This window comes from Brienomyrus brachyistius, chromosome 4, assembly GCF_023856365.1.
Source record: "Brienomyrus brachyistius isolate T26 chromosome 4, BBRACH_0.4, whole genome shotgun sequence".
Classification (NCBI taxonomy): domain Eukaryota; kingdom Metazoa; phylum Chordata; class Actinopteri; order Osteoglossiformes; family Mormyridae; genus Brienomyrus; species Brienomyrus brachyistius.
In genome coordinates, this window is record NC_064536.1 from 29,418,380 (window position 1) to 29,438,481 (window position 20,102).

The window sequence follows — 20,102 nt, forward strand, 5'->3', positions numbered from 1 at the left end:
ACAGAATTATAACCACCTTGATGACCAACAGCAGCACCGATAAGCCCAGTCCTACATACAGAGCCAGCTGGACCAAAGAGCTGAATAAGAGGGTGGATCTGAACAGTAAAGTCTTACAGGCTTTATAGCGACATGGTACAGTGACATCTGACCCATTTCACAGGCTATGCATGAGGAACAAGCGACATTAACAAAGAACTTGAAAATAACTACAGAATGTTAACTGCTTATAATGATTATTATATAATCTACAAGATCCAAACAGGCCTACTGCCAATCCCCAGCAGCACAGGGCACAAAGCAGGGGCCCACCTTGGATGGGGTGTCGTGTCACATATTTTAAGTGAAATAAAATCAAAAATATGATCTTTATTCTCAAACACAAAAGGGAAGTTTTCCATTCCTGCATGATCAGGTAAATGCCCCCACATTACTGTAAATGCTGCTGGATGCTTACCTCAGTTTTTCATTATTCCCTCCATCTTCACCATGTGCCAAAATAAGTACTGTAGTGGAAACTGGCGAAAAGGCAGATAATTAAAAAAATGTTAAAAGCATGTTCTATTAGTCATAAAGATCTTTCAGTCCATTAATACAGGCACATAAAACTACAGCCATCCACCCATCTATCTCCTAACCCCTCCTCCTGGTCAGGGGTGTGGGGCCTGGAGCCGATCCCAGGCAGGACAGGGCACAGGGATGGAATACATCCTGGACGGGATGCCAGTCAGTCACAGGGCACATAGACACACAGTCTCTATTAGAGACACCAGTTAGCCTGACTGCATGTCTTTGGATAGTGGGGGGAAACCCACACAGCACGACGTAATATTCAAACTGCTAAACATGGAGGTGTGAAGCAACAGCATCTGGGTCACCGTGCCACCCGCATAGAAACTATAATCCCAATAAATAACCCTGTTCAGCAAGAGCTGATAAATGGGGGGATTTAAAGAGTCTCCTGGTGATTCCCAGAGATAGTTTAAAAGGCAACAAATAACATTTAAATGCATAATATAGGGTGTTTTATTGACCCTGGTGCCTATTGGAACACCCTTGGTCAACACAACATTTATTTGTTTAGCATTTATCTAAGCATAAGGAAATTTGTGTTTGGTCGATTATTTCTTTGTTGTGATAATCGTTCTTGGAAATAAGTCTTACACCGTTGGAAAATCTGTTTATTTCCCTTTTAAATTGTGCCACATTTGTAAGGAAAATGCATTTGTGGGCTGAGCCCATGAAAAACCTGACAAATCCTCTCTTCCAAACAGATTCTGCTGTTGTCTCTTGTTTGGTGTCATTTATTGGATTGCATGATTGAAGTCTGAAGAAACTAGACATATTGGCAATTTAACAATTTATTCATTTAACAAACTGGAGTCTCAGTAGCGTGTGGAAGAACCACACACAGCCACAACAGGCTGGCACCTCCTCCTCAAGCTGGTTCACGCACTGCTGTGGGATGCCATCCCATTCTTCAACCAGCATCTGCGTTCTCCGCGTCGTCTCCCCACTCTGATCCTATGATGCAACTGCCGTAGGTAGAATCTGAGCTCATCGCTGAACATGTTCCTCCACATGTTCAGGTTCCAGTGCAGGTGTTGTTGACACCTGCGCAATCGGGCCTGATAGGTGAAGGGCAGTCACGGCAGGCCTCCTGGCAGCCCTATGAGACTGACCAGAGATTGCCTGTGTGCAGTCTGTTCCCAATAGTCTGGGTAGAGAGCCATTGGCCATATCATCCTGCAAACCTTGTCTGCAAATCTGTAGAAGACTGCCCCTGCATCCTAAGTGCTGGTGTCGTCTTCATGGGACGCCCTCTTCAGGGCCTGTTTCTGACCTCCTCCATTATATGGAACTACAGTTTGGAGATGGTACTAGGGTTCACTCCAAATAATGCTGCAACTTGATTTTGCAGAACATCAGCTTGAAGTTGCCCTATGACATGGGCCCTGTCCAGATCAGTCAAACGTGGCATGCCTGCATCAGACACTAACTGCCCTATGACATGGGCCCTGTCCAGATCAGTCAAACGTGACATGCTTGGATCAGACACTAACTGCCCTATGACATAGGCCCTGTCCAGATCTGTCAAACGTGGCATGCCTGGATCAGACACTAACTAACCACTGTAGCTGGGTACATGCTCACAGGTGCTGCTAATCAGGTGGCTCAGATACCTGACTGTCAGCACCTGCGGTATCAGAACCTCGAAACAAGAGTCAATGGCACAATCAGCTTTGTTTTGTTATGACTGCAGGCAGTTTCTTCACCTTGGTAATACCCTGGTAAACACGCCTCCCTCCTGCACGATTATCCCCACAAAAAAGCACAGACCCCCTTTATTTGTTAGTGACACTTTTGGGATCATTTAGTATTTATCTATTTGTATTGAAACATAAATGGTCCAAAACCAGATTTAAATCAGTTACTTACGTTCAGTGCTGGTTGTGGTTGTAGTTGTCTGACTGACAGTAATATGAACTGGGATCTGTAGGTTTCCAGCAGCACACCAATACCAGCCAGTGTCCTTCCTCTCCAGTCCCCTCACTGTCACACTGAAGACTCTATTTACTCTGTCATCCCTGATCAGGACAGGCCTCCCATCAAAACTCTCAGATCTCTCTGATGAGCAGGAGCCCCGAAACTTACACCATAACTTCACACTGTCACTCTTTTTATAGTGACACTGAACACTGACACTGTCTCCTTCCACACCCGTCACCTCCTGTTTGTCCACTGACAGCCTTGGGGGACCTGAACGCACAGATTAGGAACAAACACTGATATTTACACAGTAATAAAATATTTATAAATATGAACCAGTGAAAACATGTCTTTTTTATGTTTGTCTAATATGGGCATTTATTATCATATTTAACCCCCTGAATTAGCTCATTTGACCTGACACTGTTACTTCTCCCAGGTCTCATTTATCATACTGAATAAAATGTAAATGTGCAACCTGTTCTATATAAAAATGTTTTAAAATATGCAAAATATTCTCCTTTAGTGTTTGTGTTATTGTCCTTCCTTTCTGATTGAATGACGTGTTACATACTGTGCATCTCACTGGCTACAGTCTGCAGTACAGACATCTTACCATTAGTGACTGACAGGTAAAGTGATGCTCCAACATCTGAATCTACACTGATCTTCACACCACATGAATAATAATCAGACTCTCCAGCTGTCAGATTGTTGATGGTCACAGTGAAGACTCGCTGGTCGGGATCATCTCTGATTGACACTTTACCCTCCTGTACAGAGTCAGTGTGTACTATGGGAGTACATGAACTCACATTATTCCCTCTGCACCAAAATTTCACAAGAGTTTTATATCTGTCACCATAGAAACATGGGATGGTGACAGATTCTCCTCTCCATGCAGACACTCTGCTCACTGTGGACACACTGTCAGCACCTGTGGGGAAATTAACCAACGGAATAAATATTTTCCACATCACAGCATCTCTAAGTATTAATTCTTGGTTTGTATAATAATAATACTTGAATAAGGGTCATGTGTGTTTAGCAGAAGCATGGGGATGCTGTAAAAGACCCAGACTGTCATTTTGGCACAAGAACAAGAAAAAACGGGTGTCTGATCTTGGGAAGGGCTACAGCAGGATGTGGGATCGAGAATCTGAGCCTGGCAGTGTGTTCTAGGGTCTGAGAGGAAAACCAGGACCTTAAATTAAAATATCATTGCTATGCCGGTGATACGCAGCTCTATCTGCCATTAAAACCTGGTGACTGCTGCTCTCTGGTGGCCCTTTCTAACTGTCTTGAGGATATTAAGAACAGGACAGCAATGACTTTAATCCAGATTAATGAAAACAAGACAGAGGTAATAAGTTTTGGTCAGTCAGGGTCTGTTCATGATCTCAGAGAACAATTAGGGCCTCATTCAGAAAACTTCCGGTAACATTAAACATCTTGGTGTCATCTTTGATTCATCACTGAGTTTGATAAACAAATAAATGCTGTTGTGAAGAGGTGTTTCTGTCAGCTGAGTTCAATAGCCTGGCTTAAACCACACCTTTCAGCCTAAGACCTGGAGACAGTTACTCCTGCTTTTATCTTATCCTGATTGGATTACTGCAGTTATGAGAAATCTTGCTTAAAAGCCCACAGTTATCCTCTGGCTTCTGTTTGATCTAAACTGTAGCTTATATTTTTGTAGCTTTAATTCAACTTTGTCCACAGCCTCTGCTTTTCTTATACATTCATTTATTTTTTTATTTTGGTTTCTTGTTCCTACTTCTGACAACAGCGTAGCGCCAGGCAGAACGAGGCATCGCAGGAGCAAAGACAAGGAGACTTGCTTGCCAGGGAAAAAAACGCTCTTTAAAAGCAGTCCGTAACACCCAACGAGCACCAAACCAAATACACAGAGTGGAAACAGAAGGTTTTCAGATGCCGAACTGTAAGGTGCACAAACCGTGGGAGATTTACACAAGCTAAATACATGCAAGGATTGGACAGGGCATACAAAAGAAAGACAGGCGAACACGTACGTGATAATACAACCCTTAACAGCAACACAGTACAAAAAGGGCTATTTACACTTGCACGCAGGGCAGGGGAACATGCACCCCGACGATGCTGCATTATTTTAGTTCAGCCATTCATCTTGCACATTATCCAGTACAGGGTCAGTACAGGGGCGACATGGTGGTGCAGTGGTCACACGTGTGCGGAGTTTGCATGTTCTCCCCATGTCGTTGTGGGGTTTCCTCCGGGTACTCCGGTTTCCCCCTACAGTCCAAAGCCATCCTGAGGCTAATTGGAGTTACTAAATTGCCCATAGGAATGCATGTGTGAGTGACTGGTGTGTGAGTGTGCCCTGCGATGGGCTGGCCCCCCATCCTGGGTTGCTCCCTGCCTCGTGCCCATAGCTGCCGGGATAGGCTCCGAAACCCCCGCGACCCAGTAGGATAAGCGGCTTGGAAAATGGATGGATGGATGGATGGATGGGTCAGTACAGTACAGGGAGTGTGGAGCTGATCTGAGCTAGCTCAGGGCACAAGGCCGGGGAACACCCAGGAAAGGATGCCAGTCTGTCACAGAGCAAACACTCACACACAGTCACTATGGGCATTTTTAGAGGCACCGATTCACCTGAACCAGGTGTCTTTGGACTGCAAAAGGAAACCAGAGAACTGAGAGGAAACCAGCGTAGATACAGGGAGATCATGCAAACTGCCCACAGAGAGCTGGGCCGGATATGGAAACCACAAGCCTGGGGGTGTGAGACCCCCACACTGCCCCCAGTCTCTACAAGCTAGATGTTAACTAGTTCTACAAATCTGCTGCAGAGTGAAAGACAACCAGGTTAATTTGGCTGATCTTGAGCCCTGATAAACAGAGACCTGCTGCAGTAGCACATGAAGCTGGGTGTTTAGACCCCACTGACTGTACACACAGAAATGACTGATGGCATCTCGGCTGTCTGCTCACATAACCACCTGTGCTGCTGAAATGACCCCAGGAAGATCAATCACAGGCTTCACAGAAAATCAAAGTATGCAAGAGACAAGGGGAAGTCATTTTCAAGACAAAGTTACCCAAAGTTACTTGAGTTTGCAAATTGATGCTGTCACCTACAAATCTTTTCATAATCGAAATTTAGTGCTTTCTTCGGATGTAGCAGCAGATCTCCATCATGATCTCCAAACTGTAGCTGACAGTGTGCGGAGGAGCAGGAGAGAGATCTCTACTCAGTACCACTGTAATGAGTGACACTCACCTGTGCGCCCAGCAATGAGAAGAAACAGGAGCATCAGAGGATCCATACGTCTGTGTGTCACTGAGCCCAGATCTGTGGAGACTGACACTCACTGCCTCATCCTCTCTACCTTCACTGTCTCTATCGTTTCTATTCTCACACACAGCAGGCAGAGTGAAGGGGGAGTGGAGACTTTAAACAGGAAGTGACAAAACCACAAGGCTGAATATTTAGCACTTCAGGTAGTCAGACCATTATTATTTGTCTGTAAAGTATATAATAAACACTCAATGCTTAAACTCCTTCATTTACTCAGGAATAAAAGAAGATGAATGAATTAGAGTTAACAGGTATTTATACTGTGCTGTTGCTAATAAGAAATGAATATTAGATTTTGCCTCAAAGATTTTACTCTGTTTTATCATAGCTATTTATCATTAATATAATTATCTGGATCCTAATGCAGGAATAACACAATGAAAAGTGAGGTAAACCTTCAACAGCACGTCAGTCCATTGCAGGGCACTGAAACCTAGAGAAACTCCATGTGAACAGAGGAAGCCTGCAAACTGCATACAGACAGAGTGATGGTCACGTTCAAAGACAACAGTCAGGAGTGCTGAGGGGGCAGGTACATGCATTCAGAGGGATATTAACATGGTCAGAGGTCCCTGGACTTCAGCCTGGGTAAGCCTGTGCATTGTAGCCCCTGCATGCATTATACCACATTAACATTCTCAGAGGCCCCTGGGCTTCAGCCTGGGTAACCCCGTGCATTACAGCCCCTGTATGCGTTATACCACATTAACATTCTCAGAGGCCCCTGGGCTTCAGCCTGGGTAACCCCGTGCATTACAGCCCCTGTATGCGTTATACCACATTAACATGCTCAGAGGCCCCTGGGCTTCAGCCTGGGTAACCCCGTGTATTTCAGCCCCTGTATGCGTTATACCACATTAACATGGTCAGAGGCCCCTTGCTTTCAGCCTGGGTAAGCCTGTGCATTACAGCCCCTGTATGCGTTAAACCACATTAACATGCTCAGAGGCCCCTTGCTTTCAGCCTGGGTAAGCCTGTGCATTTCAGCCCCTGTATGAGTTAGACCACAATATCATGGTCAGAGACCCCTGGACTTCAGCCTGGGTAAGCCTGTGCATTGTAGCCCCTGTATGCGTTATACCACATTACCATGGTCAGGGGCCCCTGGGCTTTGGCCTGGGTAGACCTGTGCATTACAGGCCCTGTATGCGATATACCACATTAACATAGTCAGAGGTCCCTGGGCTTCGGCCTGGGTAACCCCATGCATTACAGCCCCTGTATGCGATATACCACATTAAAATAGTCAGAGGTCCCTGGGCTTCGGCCTGGGTAACCCCATGCATTACAGCCCCTGTATGCGTTATACTACATTAACATGGTCAGGGGCTCCTTGCTTTCAGCCTGGGTAACCTAGTGCATTACAGCCCCTGTATGAGTTAGACCACAATATCATGGTCAGAAGCCCCTGGTCTTCAGCCTGGGTAACCCCGTGCATTACAGGCCCTGTATGCGTTATGCCATATTAACAAGCTCAGAGGCCTCTTGCTTTCAGCCTGCAAAACCCCGTGCATTTCAGCCCCTGTATGTGTTATACCACATTAACATGGTCAGGGGCCCCTGGGCTTTGGCCTGGGTAGACCTGTGCATTACAGCCCCTGTATGCGATATACCACATTAACATAGTCAGAGGTCCCTGGGCTTCGGCCTGGGTAACCCCGTGCATTACAGCCCCTGTATGCGTTATACCACATTAACATAGTCAGAGGTCCCTGGGCTTCGGCCTGGGTAACCCCATGCATTACAGCCCCTGTATGCGTTATACTACATTAACATGGTCAGGGGCCCCTTGCTTTCAGCCTGGGTAACCTAGTGCGTTACAGCCCCTGTATGCGTTAAACCACATTAACATACTCAGAGGCCCCTTGCTTTCAGCCTGGGTAAGCCTGTGCATTTCAGCACCTGTATGAGTTAGACCACAATATCATGGTCAGAAGCCCCTGGTCTTCAGCCTGGGTAAGCCTGTGCATTTCTGCCCCTGTATGCGTTATGCCATATTAAGATGGTCAGAGGCCCCTGGGCTTTGGCCTGGGTAGACCTGTGCATTACAGCCCCTGTATGCGTTATATCACATTAACATAGTCAGAGGTCCCTGGGCTTCGGCCTGGGTAAGCCTGTGCATTATAGCCTTTGTACAGTGTATGCGTTACATCAATGTACACTTTATACCGCATTAACATGATGTCAAAGGCTGTAATCTTTAACAGTAAATGCCCCTGAGTTGTGAGGTAAAATTAATTGATTATCTGGATCCTAATGCAGGAATAACACAATGAAAAGTGAGGTAAACCTTCAACAGCACGTCAGTCCATTGCAGGGCACTGAAACCTAGAGAAACTCCATGTGAACAGACTCAATTAGACTCAATTTCAGGAATAAAAGAAGATGCATGCCTTAGAGTTAATAGGTATTTATACTGTGTTTTTGCTAATAAGAATTGAATACTGCTTTGCTGCCTCAAAGGTTTGTATCAGTCTGCCATACTTTTTCAGCAACCAGGTTTTCTTATTACCAAGTGGTAATCTGCATTGCAGTGAACTTAAACAACCTCCACTTAACACTGCCATCTACTGATGACACAGCATACTGTATATTTAAACTCGATACACAATATTAGGTACATACACATGTAGCTGTTGCATGCCCACGCTACAACTACTCCTTATTTCAGTCCCATTTTAGATCTTAGTTCTACAAACCTGTTTATTTTAAGTGGCGTTTGTTTTTTCAGTTTTGCAGTATGAAAGCACAATAACCTTTTGTTCAATCAAATCATAAATGCAGTGGTGTCTGATATGGAAAAATCCATGATTATGCAAATCCAATGCTAACTCAATCAGTAATCAATAATGAAACTTATGATAACACTGGTGATTCGAATACGATGATTGTACCGATTAACTTCTGCCTTGAAACATTTAATATACTAAACATGCTTAAGTAATAGGTTTTCATTTTTGTACGTAATTGGAAATAACGTATTTTAGTACGGTAGCTTATTTTGCAAAAAGGTCAAGGTACAGACCTGACCTGAGAAGTAAAGGCTGCTGCAGAAAACATTTATAAGAAATGTATGTATTTTAGGGGTCAAGATTACGTGAAAAGAGACCTAAGGAACGTATGAAGAAATGAGATGAACTTGTTTGAGCAGGGTGATGTAATCACAAGAACGATGATGAAAAGGTCAACTCTGCCTTTACCTGATAATGGGTCCAGATTAACAGAAGTAATTGGTGTCTACAGATATCTGACTCCTCCCTTAACTGTCCGAAAACTGATGCGTTTTTGGCTATAAAAGATGTATGCACTTGTGTTCAGGGAGCAGATCACAAGCCGCATGAAAGACTGCTGAGTGTTATTTAGTGAAATAAAGCATGTCAGATTTTTAAACAAATCGACTTCAGAAAATTTTCTACCAAATGACATCTGTATGTTTCACTTTTGCCTTGATAATCTCCCTGGTTGCTAGTTTAGTGCATCCATGGTTGTCCTCATGTAAAACTGTTGGCTCAGACGTTGACTCTCCAGGAGCATGAAGTTGGCTGGCATAGGCAGCAGAGATGTATTCTGCCTTTGCGGAAGATAAAGTTTTGCTTCTTTCTGAGCCAAGATATAGGACTGCATCCCAATATAAACAAGTAACCACCACGGGAGTACTCGCCCCTTTGCTTCAGTTATGTCAAAATGATGTAGAATCATATCATTTTTCAGTTTCTTTTACAACAGGAATGTGCCATCTTCATACTGTATGTTGATTTCTAGGTAGTTTGTATCTCTAAGGTCTTTCATCTCAAGTTTAGTACCTCAGTCTGGTTTAGTACTTCAGTTAATTTCACTATTTCTTCACTCCTTTTGTGAGCAATGATCATCCACACAGAGTAATACACTCACCGGCCACTTTATTAGGTACACCTTGCTAGTACCGGGTTGGACCCCCTTTTGCCTTCAGAACTGCCTTAATCCTTCGTGGCATAGATTCAACAAGGTCCTGGAAACATTCCTCAGAGATATTGGTCCATATTGACATGATAGCATCACGCAGTTGCTGCAGATTTGTCGGCTGCACATCCATGATACGAATCTCCCGTTCCACCACATCCCAAAGGTACTCTATTGGATTGAGATCTGGGGACTGTGGAGGCCATTTAAGTACAGTGAACTTATTGTCATGTTCAAGAAACCAGTCTGAGATGATTCGAGCTTTATGACATGGTGCAGGATCCTGCTGGAAGTAGCCATCAGAAGATGGGTACACTGTGGTCATAAAGGGATGGACATGGTCAGCAACAATACTCAGGTAGGCTGTGGCATTGCAACGATGATAAATTTGTACTAAGGGGCTCGAAGTGTGCCAAGAAAATGTCCCCCACACCATTACACCACCACCACCAGCCTGAGCCGTTGATACAAGGCAGGATGGATCCATGCTTTCATGTTGTTGACGCCAAATTCTGAAAGTCACTTAAATCACCTTTCTTCCCCATTCTGAAGCTTGGTTTTGTGTTGTTATATGATAGTTAAAGAGAACTGCATTACCCAGAATGCATGGCGTGCTCACGGGGGCAGTCTTGGCGGTTGTACTTGTACTAGGAATGGCGGCAGTACAGGTGTTTCTGGAAAACCCACACGGACTGTGTGAGTGTGTTATTTGAGAATGCGCTACACAGCATAACAGGTTTGAACTGCAGCGGTTCGTCTTGACCATGTCAACGTGCCTAAATGCATTGAGTTGCCACCATGTGATTGGCTGATCAGTGATTTGCGTCAACGAGCAGTTGGACAGGTGTGCCTAATAAAGTGGCCGGAGAGTGTAGATACATATGTTCAGCATCTACACATAGAATACAAACCTGGATCAGCTGTACTTTGTGTTAATCCTTCATCTAGCAGAACTTTCATTTTTATTTTTAAATTCCATGGTAGAGCGGATTGGCGGATCGAGTGATTTCTACTGTTTGCACACAAGATGCTCTTCTTCATTTTCCACATGCCCTTCTGGCTCTGTCATGCATATTTCTTCGTCTATGTCTCCATTAAGAAAGGCTGTCTTGATATCATGATGATTCACAATCAATTACTGTTGAGCCTTTACTGTCATTAGTGTAGTAGAATGAACTTGCATATGATTACGTCACGCCCCCCCCCCCCCCCCATAGCATAGAGTTAATAATATTCTGGGAAGTTGTGATTGTTCAACTTCACCTAGCAAACATACATATGAGGTGACTGAGGTGTGGATTGATTCTGATCGTTTATGGACTAATCATAGCGAGGTTCATATACGTTGTCCATGATTCACCCATAATATTATTGTGCCAATATCAAACTGCACATGATCACTTATATAACCTGTTTTTTCACAAAATACCTTGTTGCTCATGAAAGGTGCCAAGATGCTTACCTTGTCCTAAAAATCCTTGTTCTGGGATGCTTACCCTGTTCAAGGACACTTACCATGTTTTTCTGAGGGCTTTTCCTGAAGACAAGAGAAAGTGTTGCCCAATATGTTTTGCACACCACTGATCAGTGTGCGGGACACTTATCTCATCTTCAGGAAGAAGGGAAAGCGTTGCTCAAGGACACTTTTCTTATTATCTTAGATTGAAACCCCAAGCAGCATTACCCGGACAAAATTGGAAAATTAAGAGCGCATTGCCTGGGGGGAGGGGTGAGCCTGGCCAGCTCGTCCCCTGTCCACACACAGCACCCAATTTAGTATAAAGGATGGGGCAAACTCAGTACTGACCGGAGCTCAGCCGTGGGATAAAGCGCACATCGCCTGGCACTTTCCCGGGACTCACGTGTTGTTCTCCTGCCAGGACTGAAAGGGGCTCCCCAGTCCATGTGTGAAGGTGAGTGATGATGGCACGTCCGAGGGTAAATCGCTTTGCAGCTGCTTTTGCGTCTTAATCAATAAAGGGACTGTTTGTGCATTTTTTATGATTTCATAACTTTGCATCGCTTTCAATAAAATATTTCTGAGCGAAACTAAGCATGCCTGTTTGTTCCTTCGAGAGCCGTATATCTCCCTCTCACCATAAAACAATTAGTGTTCTGAAAGTACTTTGTTTTGCAACAGGGGCAAAAGTAGCATCATAATCTCCAACAAATCTTTGTGTGAACCCTTCTGGGACCAGCCTTGCCTTGTACCTATAGGTTTTGCCATCTGAGTCACATTTGGCTTTGAAAACCCACTTACATCCAATAGCACACTTACCTTGAGGTAGCTCTGAAAGTGTCCATGTCCAAAGTTCAGGAAATGACATCATCTCTACATCAGTAGCTCTAGTCCACATTTGCGTCTCATGGGTTGGCCATTTTTGCCTCTCTTCCCATGAACCCAGCTCAGGCTGTGGTGCTGTGTGAGCCTTGTAGGACAATCATTTCTCTCGGATACCTTTATTGCTTCCGGCGGTCTTCTGACTAAAGTTTCTTACAGTTCTTACAATTCCTTCTCTTTCAGAATTTGGACTCTCAATAATAATTTCCATTTCTGTGTTACTTTGTTTAATTTCCCCCTCGGTTTGAACAGGTGGTGTCAGTTCCTGCATTTTTGACCACACTGAGGTTTCATAAATAATCACACTTCTGCTGTTACCTGTTGCATTGTTTGTTTGTGTATTGGTGTAGAATTCTGTCCTGTAACCCACAAGAACATCTTTAGAACAAGCATCACAATTTGTGCAGTTTTCCTTTGGATTGTGCACATTGGCTTTGCTTCCGAATATTTTGAGTCCAGTTTTTTTGTCTGTTCCATGGTTCTTATGGAGTTTTCTCAGTTGCTTTTCCAGGCAAACAATTTTGGAGACAGCATGCAGTCATAATTTCCTCCCCCCCAGTATGTGGTTGCAATGTCAGTAGCAAAAAGCCTGCTCCTTCCCCACTCACACAGAGTAGGATTAATTCTCTCTGCAGCCTCATTGTGTTCTGGGTAATAAGGAACATGATTCCATGCTTTCTGAGAATGGATTCTGTAGCACCAATTGCATATTCAGTTCCATGGTCTGTATGCTGCGCTTTGCCATTTGATTTGATTTGTTGTTCACTTCAGCCAAAGTGCTGTTGAAGTTTCTAATTTTCAAATTAGCTCATACACTCCAGATCGTTACAGCATCATGAACTGTCCTATTACTTAAATTCAATACCTTTTTTTACCACAAGATGACACTATTGTCAGCTCTTTAGCCAACGTGGGAATGCTGAGAAGAGGCGCAAACACCTGTTTTCATCCTAAAATAAATCATCATGCCTAAAAATGTGATTTGTCTGAAAGTGATCCAAATTTATGAAAAACAAACATTTTCAAATGACATATCTTTGTAGTCCAGTTAAAAAAAATGTCCATCTATTTAACGTTTGGGTTAGGAAACTAATCCACACCCATCTGAAAGGGTTTCCCTGCATTTAGGTGAGGAATCTTACATGAAGTAAGTGTACTTCCTTTTCCTAAGGAGATCCAAACATCCAGAAAACACAATAAAATGTTAGTTTCCTCCCTCTCCAGAAGAACCTCCCGCATTTAACCTGCCACCCCAGGAGCCTGAACACCGCCTGTTCCCAAGATCTCCGGTTATGCTCTGCTTGCTACCTGAAGGCCCTGTCTGCGGCCTGACTGTGACAGTCGCTTTGCCGGCCCCAATTCTGGCATGCCCTCCTCTGGCCCTCGCCTTGCTGGCCCCTGTTCCGGCACGTCACCCGGCAGCCTCTGCCTCGTCAGCCTTGGCACCAGTGTGCCCACCAGCAACCTTCTCCTCGTCTGCAGCCCCGGTCTCCATTGGCCTCCAGTTCCTGTCCAGACCCTCTGTCATCCCCAAATTCCTGTCCCGGCCCTCTATCCACCCCCAATTCCTGTCCAGACCCTCCTTTATTCGTTGGACCTGGAGCCGACTGTTATCGTCAGCTCTGAGAAGGGGTACTCGGAGGACGATCACTCTGAAGCCTTGGAGCGGGACCCTTTAAGGATGGTTGGACCCCTGGTTCCCAGTCCAGAAAGGGCCTCCATACCCAACGGAGGTCCAGGGGGGGGTCTGCCATGTTTCGGTCTCCCGTAGAGGGAGACGGGGCCACACCCTCCGTGGGCATCAGTCTGGGCCCTCCGGTCCCAGTGTCTGTCATCATTCCCTTTCTCACCCTACAGGTGCTCCTGTGGTTTCCGGTCCTGACCCCACAGTTCTGGCGGTGCCCTCTGGCACTGCTACTTCAGGGGCGCCCCCTCGTCCGGCTGCTTCGGCATCGTCACCTGACCCATTAGATTCCTGTGTCCCAGGGGAAACTATTCCCCGGGGCCAATCGAGTCCCTAGTCCAGCCTTCACCCGTTCAGCTCTCCCGTTTTAGCCTCTGTGTCCAGTCCTGCCTTTGCTTTCCCCTGGCCAGTTTCCATCCTTAGTTTCCCCAGTAGCACCATTCCCATTCTGGTTAATTCCTGCTGTCCAGCCTCAACTCCTGCCCTAGTGCCCTAGTTCACTATGCTCACTAAGGTCTAAGGGTTTCACTATGCCATATCAGTCCTTCCTGAACCGTAACAAGTAATGTCTTATTGTGCATAATTTATCAATTAAACTTCACCATGTGTATGTACATGAAAATAAAACCACAGATGGTTCGCTTTTATCCGTGACTTTTATCTCCAATCACAAGTTAAATCATTAAATAAATGCTAAAATATGGGTCAGTCGCAGAAACTTGAGAATTTTTCTAAATTAATATTGTGGTGAAATAGTGTTTGTTTTCTGTAGAGTAATTGACATTACCTTTTAGGTACCAAAATGTCATCTATTGGTGTTATTTGTTGATTTTTTTAATACCATTTTAAGCGTTAGTTAAAGATGTTTATTAATTGTCAGCCATATTGGTATTCTTACCTGCAGATATTTATCATTTCTACAATGCAAAAATATTGTTTTCAGGATATTCTATTCGTATGCTGTGCAGGACTCGGCTAATGAGTTCCCAGCGATGTTGCTGGGATGTTGCTGCAGTTCACCACAGACTGATGGCTGCTGCCAGACTGATGTTGGGCTTCCCAGTTGGTGCTGGTTTTGAGCCTAACACTCCGGCCACGACCTGCCCAGAGGAGGACGTTCGAGGAGGAGTCCTGCTCCTTGGCCTCCAGACCAATGGTTCTGCCACGTCACTCCCAAATCCCAAAGGAGTTATCGATCTTGGAGAGCACCCAGGAGGGGGGCTCCCCTCCCAAACAGGGAGAAGGGGACACACCATCCGAGGCAGATGTGCCAAGTCTCGCTTCTTCCCTACAGACTCCTCAGGGTGTCCCAGCACAGTGGACCTTTGGGGCTCTCAATTACTGGATCCTCCCCCTGTCCTTTTGACCCTGTAGTTGTCCTGGGTACAGGTTCCTTGATGTCCTCTGTTGATGTCCTCTGGGCCCAGCCCAACTGTTCCCACAACACCACCTGACTCCTCAAACTACATGGTACCCCCAGGCCCTCCTGACCCACAGAAGCATAGAAGGTACCACATCATGGGACCACTGGCCAACGTCTGAGAGCCCTCCAGAGGCCCTTATTTGGCCTCAGTCTCTTTTGTGCCCCGGTCTGTGCCTTATTCCATCTGTTTAGCTGGTTTGTTTCTGTGGTCTCTTGTTTCTGTGGTCTCTTCACCTGTCTGTCCTGTCATCCATCCATCCATTTTCCAAACCGCTTATCCTACTGGGTCGCAGGGGGTCCGGAGCCTATCTCGGAAGCAATGGGCACGAGGCAGGGAACAACCCAGGATGGGGGGCCAGCCCATCGCAGGGCACACAGACACAACCAGTCACTCACACACGCACACCTACCTCCACTTATTTACCTTGGCTATTGTTATGTCCTGTCTCCGTGGTTTTTATTGCCCCTACTACTATAGTCCATTTTCTTTCATGATAACCTCTTCTGTATTGGGCAGACACTTACCTAGTATCTAGGCAGATGTTGAGCTGATATCTCAGGAAGGAGAAACAATCAGAATGTGTATTTCGGATGGTGTGTTAGGGCTGTGTCAGATAGCCCACAGACTGACCAGTGAGGGGATTTCCTGATTAACCAAAGATAAATAACTATAAGAGCCGTGTGAATCATGTGGAGAGAGACAGGATTGGGACAGACTCTCCCTAGGATCAGAGAAACAAAAAGCTGACGATACACTGGGTTGCTTTTTCCTTCTCCTGTTTGTTTTTTAGTGTCCAGGAATTTCTCAGCTCTCACTTGGGCAAGTTCATATGTATTTTCCTCTGTGCACTATTTTCTTGCTGCTGTCTGCACCAGAACTTCCCCCAGGATCAATATAGTGAATCATAATTTTGATCTTAAACTGTCCAAAGCTGATTTGACTGTCCAAAGCCTTTTGGTTCTTAATTAAAAATAGCTCTTTTCCTTCACCTGTAACCCACTATAATCCCTTCTATCCCTGCCTCTCTATACTTAACAGAGCAAAATTGCCAACAGAATAAAAGGGATACAGTTAAGTCAGCTAAAGAAATGTAATGTGAAATTTGAGGATCCAGGTTTTCAGGACCACAGACAGCAGTTCGACTTACTGTCATTTAATGGGAGCTAAACCAGAAACCAATATATAATATATCATGCAAGGATGTTTGCATTTCATTTTGACCAACAGGTGTATGTTATCTTTTTATTTTTGACACATCATTTGTTCCACCTTATCTGATATGTATGGGCTGCTGACAGCTGAGACAAGCTGCAGTGTTTTTGCTGCAGAGTGCAAAGTGGGCGGTCCTGGTTTTTTGGTCTGTTACATCACACTCTGGGAGGGTCACTGATTGGTGGGCTCTGATGGGGAGGCGTGACCTGAAAACCACATACCATTTACTTTTATTTAAAAAAAAATCCCAAGTGAAAGTTGAACATAATGAAGGACAAATATGTGAATTGAACCAGCAGGTGGCAGCAAAAGTACAAAGTAGTGGTTGCACAGTTCCCCACTAAACAATCCATCCTTGAAGTTTGTTCAGTCATTGTTTAATCATTTTAAGAGGATTAATGAGCTTGTATATTTAATCATAATTCCCTAAGACCCATGCTTTGTATTGGCCCCTCCCTCTACTTCTCTCTGATTGGATCCCCTCTTTCTACAGGAGCTGAAGTGCAGCTGAATGGCGATGATGGTGCAAATCAGATAAAACACACCAGTCCCAGCTTTCAGTACAGCATCCAGAACCTGCTCCCACCTGTCAGACATATAATACATCAGTGTGTCTGTCAGTCACACGTGTCACATTTAAACCTGAAGAACAAAACAGTGAATCTATTCTGACTGAAGTAAAACCACCTTGATGATCAACAGCAGCACCGATAAGCCCAGTCCTATATACAGAGCCAGCTGGACCAAAGAGCTGAATAAGAGGGTGGATGTGAACAGTAAAGTCTTACATGCTTTATAGCAACACGGTACAGTTACATCTGTACTATTACACAGGACACATGTGAGGAGACATTGGCAAAGAGCATTTTAATTGCCAGTTTCATTATGGTTATTACATAGCATGTAATACTGTTCTGAAAAATTCCAGCCATCCATCCATCCATCCAAACAAGCCTGCAGTCTGTCCCCAGCAGCACAGTGCACAAGGCAGGGGGTCACCATGGATGGGGTATCACCTCAAGTACATTATAGTTAAGAAAAAAATAAAAAACAAAATTCTTATTCTCATAATTATAATGGTAGATTTCCATTACAGTGTGACAAGGTAAATGCTGCTTTAAGGACCCCCACACTACTGTAAATGCTGCTAGCTGGACCTCCACACTACTGTAAATGCTGCTAACTGGACCCCCACACTGCTGTAAATGCTGCTAGCTGGACCCCCACACTGCTGTAAATGCTGCTAGCTGGACCTCCACACTGCTGTAAATGCTGCTAGCTGGACCCCCATACTGCTGTAAATGCTGCTAGCTGGACCCCCACACTGCTGTAAATGCTGCTAGCTGGACCTCCACACTGCTGTAAATGCTGCTAGCTGGTCCCCCACACTGCTGTAAATGCTGCTAGCTGGACCTCCACACTGCTGTAAATGCTGCTAGCTGGACCCCCACACTGCTGTAAATGCTGCTAGCTGGACCCCCACACTGCTGTAAATGCTGCTAACTGGACCCCCACACTGCTGTAAATGCTGCTAGCTGGAACCCCACACTGCTGTAAATGCTGCTAGCTGGACCCCCGCACTACTGTAAATGCTGCTAGCTGGACCCCCACACTGCCGTAAATGCTGCTAGCTGGACCCCCACACTGCTGTAAATGCTGCTGAATGCTTACCTCAGTTCATCATTATTCCCTCCATCTTCAGCATGTGCCAAAGGACAGCAGCGGAAAGAGGAGAAAGGATAAGTTAAAAAATTAAAAACACTGATCTGTTAGTAAGCAAAGATTCCTAAGATAATGTCATTTCTAAAATTAAAATAATAAACATATTCAGCAGATTAGCTGCTTGAATGCAGAATATTACATTCAGGTTATGTTATTGTAGATGAGGCACATGGTGTTAATGTAGCGGTAAACATAAGACTCCCCATTCAGTATCACTATTTTCCTAATGATAGTCAGAACAATGAATCTTAGACAATTTACATAAGACATTGGGAGGCTGCAGCGTGTCATCCGAGTGGCAGAGAAGCTCATTGGCTGCAGCCTCACCCCCAAGAACACAAAGGTGACCTGGCGAGATCATCACCGACCCCTCCCACCCCGGCCATGAACTCTTCCAAGTTCTCTTCTCTGGGGATGCCAGTCAGTCACAGGCACATAGACACACACTCTCTATTAGAGACACCAGTTAGCCTGACTGCATGTCCTTGGACAGTGGGAGGAAACCCACACAGCACGACAGAGCAGAAGTAATATTCAAACTGCTAAACATGGAGGTGTGAAGCAACAGCATCTGGGTCACCGTGCCACACGCATAGAAACTATAATCCTGATAAATAACCCTATTCAGCAAGAGATGATAAATATGGGAATTAATCAAATTTCTTAGGGATTAACCGAGATATTTAAATTCAAACTCTTTAGTTTTCCTCCGATTTCAGTTACTTTGTTCACCCTGGTGCTTGTTGGTAATACCCTGGTAAACACCCCTCACTCCTGTACCATTATCCCCACAAAAAAGCACAGGCCCCCTTTGTTAGTGACACCTTTGGGATCATTTAGTATTTAACTATTTATACTGAAGCATAAATGATTCCCGGCCAGATTTAAATCAGTTACTTACGTTCAGTGCCGGTTGTGGTTGTAGCTGTCTGGTTGACAGTAATATGAACTGGGATCTGTAGGTTTCCATCATCACACCAGTACCAGCCAGTGTCCTTCCTCTCCAGTCCCCTCACTGTCACACTGAAGACTCTGTTTACTCTGTCATCCCTGATCAGGACAGGCCTCCCATCCAAACTCACAGATCTCTCTGATACACAGAAGCTCCCAAACTTACACCACTGCCTCTGACCATAATCGTATGTATAGCGACACTGAACAGTGACACTGTCTCCTTCCACACCCGTCACCTCTTGTTTATCCACTGACAGCTCTGGGGAATCTGAACACACAGATTAGGAACAAACACTGTGAAATTTACACAATAATAACATATTTATAAATACGAACGAGTAAAAAAATATTTATTTTAATGCTTGTCTAACACAGATATTTATTAACATATTGCCATAAAATTTAACCCCCTGAATTAGCCCATTTAAACTGACACTGTTACAGGTCTAATTTATCATACTGATTGAAATTAAAATGTTTTACTTGTTCAATATGAACAATGTTCTAAAATATTTTTCTCCTTTAGTGTTTGTGTTAAAATCCTTTCTTTCTGAATGAATGACGTGTTACATACTGTGCATCTCATTGGCTACAGTCTGCAATACAGACATCTTACCATGAGTGACTGACAGGAAAACCCGTTCTCCAACATCTGAACGTCCACTGATCTTCACACAACACCAGTAGTAATCAGAGTCCTCAGCTGTCAGATTGTTGATAGTCACAGTGAAGACTCGCTGGTCAGGATCATCTCTAACTGACACTTTACCCTCCTGTGGAGAGTCAGTGTGTACTGTGGAAGTACATGACCTCACATCATACCCTCTGCACCAGTATTTCACATGAGTTTTATATCTGTCCTCATAGAAACATGGGATGGTGACAGATCCTCCACTCAGTACAGACGTAACTTTCACTGTAGACACACCTGCAGGGACAGTATGAAAATTACCAGGCTGATTAACTCTCACTCCCTCTTATACCATTTATACA

General features: G+C 44.6%; 1 protein-coding gene across 6 annotated transcripts in view; it reads right to left on the reverse strand.

The window, feature by feature from the left end:
• LOC125740822 (polymeric immunoglobulin receptor-like) overlaps positions 1-20,102 on the reverse strand; it is a 65,395-nt gene that overhangs the window by 444 nt on the left and 44,849 nt on the right. For 4 of the 6 annotated variants that reach the window (XM_049012520.1, XM_049012517.1, XM_049012519.1 and 1 more), the window contains 4 exons: positions 19,726-20,037; positions 19,057-19,377; positions 18,105-18,129; positions 16,647-17,019 (listed from right to left, as the gene is read on the reverse strand). The exons of 1 other annotated variant lie outside the window; for it this stretch is intronic. In XM_049012520.1, the coding sequence (XP_048868477.1) occupies positions 16,860-17,019; positions 18,105-18,129; positions 19,057-19,377; positions 19,726-20,037 (818 nt within the window). In that variant the 3' untranslated portion in view covers positions 16,647-16,859. Of the gene's footprint in view, positions 1-16,646; positions 17,020-18,104; positions 18,130-19,056; positions 19,378-19,725; positions 20,038-20,102 lie in introns of those variants that run through there. One more of the 6 variants, XM_049012522.1, reaches the window with a different exon arrangement.